General features: G+C 45.2%; 1 protein-coding gene across 1 annotated transcript; it reads right to left on the bottom strand.

Annotated features, from left to right (window-relative positions):
- Positions 1-1,237: 1,237 nt before the first annotated feature.
- Positions 1,238-4,490, bottom strand: foxg1b (forkhead box G1b). Its single transcript, XM_028007073.1, has one exon. It carries the CDS (start codon positions 3,721-3,723, stop codon positions 2,494-2,496), a length of 1,230 nt encoding a protein of 409 aa, XP_027862874.1. The 5' UTR covers positions 3,724-4,490; the 3' UTR covers positions 1,238-2,493.
- Positions 4,491-4,828: the final 338 nt, after the last annotated feature.

Below are 4,828 nucleotides of genomic sequence, written 5' to 3'. Positions count from 1 at the left end.
TCAAATATATAGATAAAAAATATTTATTTTAAAATATAAATTCTTTGTGTCTCCGAGGGGCAATTTCAATATATAACATATTTATTAATAAAGTTAACCAGTTTGAGCGAGAAGGATGAAAACATTTACATGAAAAAATAAGATTCCTGATTTTCTTCAGGTTTATATATAAATATAAATATGATTGGTTTTGTCCTGACAGTTAAATCAAAGTTTTGTGGAAGGAAAACATCTAGTTATAAACTGCATGTATTTAAAAGGTCAAATAAAACAACGGAGCATCTTTACATGCAAACAGTTCAAACCGTTTTTGTTGGAAGTTGAAATGACAGTCTGATCGCCGTCAGGTTATTTTATTCTTTTTAATCAGTTTTTAGTTTCTCTGGAAAAAAACAGACAGACAAACGGCAACGAAACAGACGGTACAGACTTCATACAGGTGAACGCTAACTACAAAAGTGCAAAAAAAAAAAAAAAAGTAAAATAAAAACAAATAAATCTGCAAAACATTTTTCTTTTACAAACCCAAAATATGAGAAAACAAAGTGACACGAAGAGAAAATGTGTCCAGGATCCTGAGTCAGACCCGCTGGACGGTTTGTGCTTTTAGGCTTCGGTCTGAGGCAGGAATCTAACCAGCAACTCTCCAGAACAGACAGAAACCCAAACCGCTTCCGGAACATGGCGGCGAAAACTCCTGCATTTATTTAACAAAAACATTTTTATCTTCCTGTGATTAAAATAATCTGAAGCTTCAGTTTGTTTTTAACTGACCTGAGATCAGTGATCAATAAACAAACTGATCAATGCTGATTATTGGGACGTTTGCATAGAAAATTAGACATTTCCTTTATTTTTCTGTGCAGCAAAACCAATGAGAATATTCATATTTTGCCTCAGAAAAAAATTTATTCCTGCATTTTTTAAACGAATGTTGCATTTCATCTTAAGTGGACTTAAAAAAATTAATTCAAAATAAAACCTGATTTTATAATTTTGCTGGAGAATTTCTAGCTTTCTAAAAATAAAAAACAAACAAAATAAAAACATAAATTATTTGTTATTTTGAATAATTTAAAATCAGCTCCAGGAAGAAAAAAAAAATCTAATTCCCAATTTTTTGTGAGAAGTCATTTCAAAATCTTTTTTTTAGTTTTGTAAAAATATTGCGGGCCTTACATAATTAATTTGTAATAAAACATTTAAAATAATTTAGAAAATCTGGGATTTTTTAAAATTTATTTATTAATTGAAAATGATTGAGATGAAACACGTCGAGCAAAGTTTTCTTTTCAGAAAAGTTTGTAAATAAATTTATGCATCTGAGTCAGAAAAAATATAAAAACAGCAGAAAAAGTTGCATATTTTCTGTTTGCAGCAGAATTGAACCCAAAAAGGTTCGGCTGATTGTCAGGATTTGTTCTGATTGTTCTTTAAGGAACAAAAACGAGTTTTAACGGAGCCTGTTTGTGTGTGAGGCTTGAATTTATTGTAATATTGTAATAAGTGGTAAACTGGATCCGCCGGTCGGAGCGGGGCCTCCGCGGATCAGCGGGAAGCTGCTTCAGCTCAGCGGGGCGGAGGAGCGCCATCAGGGGGGAGCCGCTCCGCTCCAAACACTATGAGCGCCGGGCCTTTTTACGCACATGCGCAGAGAGGGGGTTGGGCTCCTACAGGCCTTCACACACACACTTACACACACACCAAACCCTATAAGTCTCTAAAACACGTGGATTTACTTTGCATACTTTAAAATGAAGAGTTCGGTTCCAAAATCTTTAATATCCGGGTCAAATATTCGGATTTTAAGCAGCAGCAGAGATTAGTTATTATTTATTATTTTTGTTGTTTTTGTTTTTGTTCTGTTTCACAGAAATAAAAACGTTCAGTTTGGATATTTTCATTCTGGAAGGAAACTCTCCTGTCTGGGGTCAAACCTGAGTGCAGATATGATTTTTAGGCTTATTTTTCCTCTGAAACCCCTGATTGTTTTCACAACTTTAAGGCTTATTATTAATTATTAACTTATTCAAACGCCTTTCCACCCAAATAAACAGAAAAAGTTGTGATTGTCTCCAAACTTCATAAATAATAATGATCCCAGCCCCCCTACCCACCGTGTTCATTAATACTGATGAGTAAATACACTGAGAATAAAATTTAAATACATTGTACAATAAATACAAAACATAAATAATAAACGACTCAAATTGAAGTACTGAAAATCTTTGTACAAGATATAAATAGTTTGAAATAATCTTCTAGTGTTTGTTACCTTTGGCAAGTCTAGTTTACAGTTTTACACCCGCGGGTAACAAAAGTTTGTCCCTTTTTTTCCTCTTGAAAATAATCGAAATAAACCAGAATATGGCCAAAAAGTTTCATTAATATACTTCTATAAATCTGCGCATTGTCTGATATTTACCGCGTATTTTCTGCCCTTTACAGACGTCTTTTGTTCCGCTGAGAGTCCGGAGGGGTGAGGCGGGGAGGTCAGTTCAGGAAGGCGTTGGGGGTCACCCGCTTCTGGTGGGACAGAACCCCGGGGAACCCCGCCGACACGCCGGGGGAGAAGGCCGGTAACGAGCTGTTTCTGAGGGAGTCCGACAGCAGCGACTGCGGGGAGCCGCTGGAGCCCAGGCCGCCGAAGCCTGCGGCGCCCTGCGGGAGATGCTGCGGGGGTGGCGGTTGCGGCGGGGGCCCTCCTCCCGGCGGCCCCGGCGCCGCCGCGGCGTGTTGGCTCCCTGAGACAAAGTACCCGGCGGTCTGTCCGGACAGCAGCCCCACCGGCGACGTGCTCATCCCATAAGTGTTCGTCAAGCCCAGCGCCATGGAGCGCCCCAGGTCCCCGTTACTCAGCTGCTCCACGGCGGGCAGGAGAGACCCGTAACCCGCCGCCTGGTTCAGAAAACCGGGCGAGGATCCGTTGTAGTGCGGGTGGTGGTGGTGGTGGTGGTGCAGGGAGAGGAACGGGGAGATCTGCCAGTACAGCGGGTTGTTCGGCCGCTCCAAGCCGAGCGGAGCGAAGCGCAGCCCGCGCTTCATGGCCAGCTTCCCGCGAGAGGTGGCGGAGCGCCGGCGGAGCTTCCCGGTCGTCCCGCCGATGAAGACGTCGTCGCTGCTTGGGTCCAGCATCCAGTAGTTGCCCTTGCCCGGGTCGTCGTAGTGCCGGGGCACCTTGACGAAGCACTTATTGAGGCTGAGGTTGTGCCGGATGGAGTTCTGCCAGCCCTGCTTGTGCTCCCGGTAGTAGGGGAAGTTCTTCATGATGAACTCGTAGATGCCGTTGAGCGTCAGCCGCTTCTCGGGGCTCTGCCGGATGGCCATCATGATCAGCGCGTTGTAGCTGAACGGAGGCTTGTCGTACTTCCCGTTTTTCGCGCTGTTGTTGCTCCCGGTGGAGTTCTGCTCCGGTGTCGGGGTCGGCTTGGAGTCCTCCCCTCCTCCGCCTCCTCCTCCTCCTCCGTCCTCCTCCTCCTCATGCTCCCCCTGCTCCTCCCTGCCCGGCTTCCCCTGCTCCAGTCCCGCGGCGGCGGAGTCCAGCTCCGGGGGGCCCAGCGACTTGTCTGAGTCGGAGCCCGGTGATGGAGACAGAGTCCCGGGGAGGCCGACCATCGCGGCGGCCACCGGGTCCGGGCGCTCGCACTTGGAGGGCAGCAGGAGGCTCTTGATGCTGAAGGAGGAGGACCGGTGGACGGTCGGCGGGGTTTTTACGTCCTCCATGCCCGGTGGCAGGAAAGAAAACACAAACAAACAAACAAAAAAAAGCCCAAACAAAAAGCGGGAATAAATAATAATTATAATAAAAAGCGGCTCCTCCAGGCTGGTCCACCTCCGTTATCCTGGAAACCAGAGAGAGACAGAGAGGAGAGAGAAAGGAGGGTCAGGATGAGAGATGCATGGATGGAGGAGTGGAGAGAGAGAAAAGAGAAAGAGAAAGAGGGGGAGGGAAAGAGCGTGGCTTCGATGTGGAGAAATTAGTAATTAAGGAGGTTCCGACATCACGGAGAGGAGGAGCTTCTCCAAAAATCCTCTTTCTGCTCCTTGCTGCCTCGCGCTCACACCGCAGACCTCCACCGAGTCCCGAGCGGCTCCGGGTTCTGATCATCAACCTGCGGCCTCTGATCCGCCCCCTCACCCCGCGGCGCTGTTTACGCACAGGTGTAGCAGCTCCGCGCTCCGTGTGCGTAAAATCCAGATCTGAGCTGTGCGTAAAAGAGCGCCTCGTGTTGGAGCTGCGCGAGATCAGACTTTGTTTTCTCAGCGACGAAAACAGTTTGGGCTCATGTGGGCAAACACGGAGCGCGCGCTCACCGTGCGCCCGCGTGCGCGTTTTACGGACAGGAAGAGGAGGGGGGGAGGGGCGAACAGCTGAGCGCGCGCCGCGCTGCCCAATCACCGAGCCGGCGGCGAGCGCGCGCGCGCGCGGACTGGAGGCGGCGGGTTGATGCTGTAACCAGAGCGCCTCCTGTCGGTCAGAGCGAGGAACTGACAGGTAAACAAACCTTTTGTTTTGAATTCTTATTATTAATCAGGAATTATTCGTGTTATTTTTGTTACTAGTTGTATTGTTATTATTCTGGTTGTTTCTTAATCTTGGGATTTTATTTTCTAGTTCTTTAGTTTTTAATTTCCGTTTTTAATTTTTGATTCTACCATTGTTTCATCTTTATTCAAAATCTTTCTTTTAAATTTATGACTTTGAATTACTGGAATTATATGTATTTACATTTTTTATTTTCCTCATTTATTTTATTTAATTATTATGTAATTTGTACATTTAAGTAATTAATTTTCATTCATTTATTTTTCTATTTGTTCTGATTTA

The sequence above is a fragment of the Xiphophorus couchianus genome, chromosome 22, assembly GCF_001444195.1.
Source record: "Xiphophorus couchianus chromosome 22, X_couchianus-1.0, whole genome shotgun sequence".
NCBI classification, from domain to species: Eukaryota; Metazoa; Chordata; class Actinopteri; order Cyprinodontiformes; family Poeciliidae; genus Xiphophorus; species Xiphophorus couchianus.
Note: the sequence above shows the minus strand (reverse complement) of the source record. Positions and strands in the feature narration are given on the sequence as shown.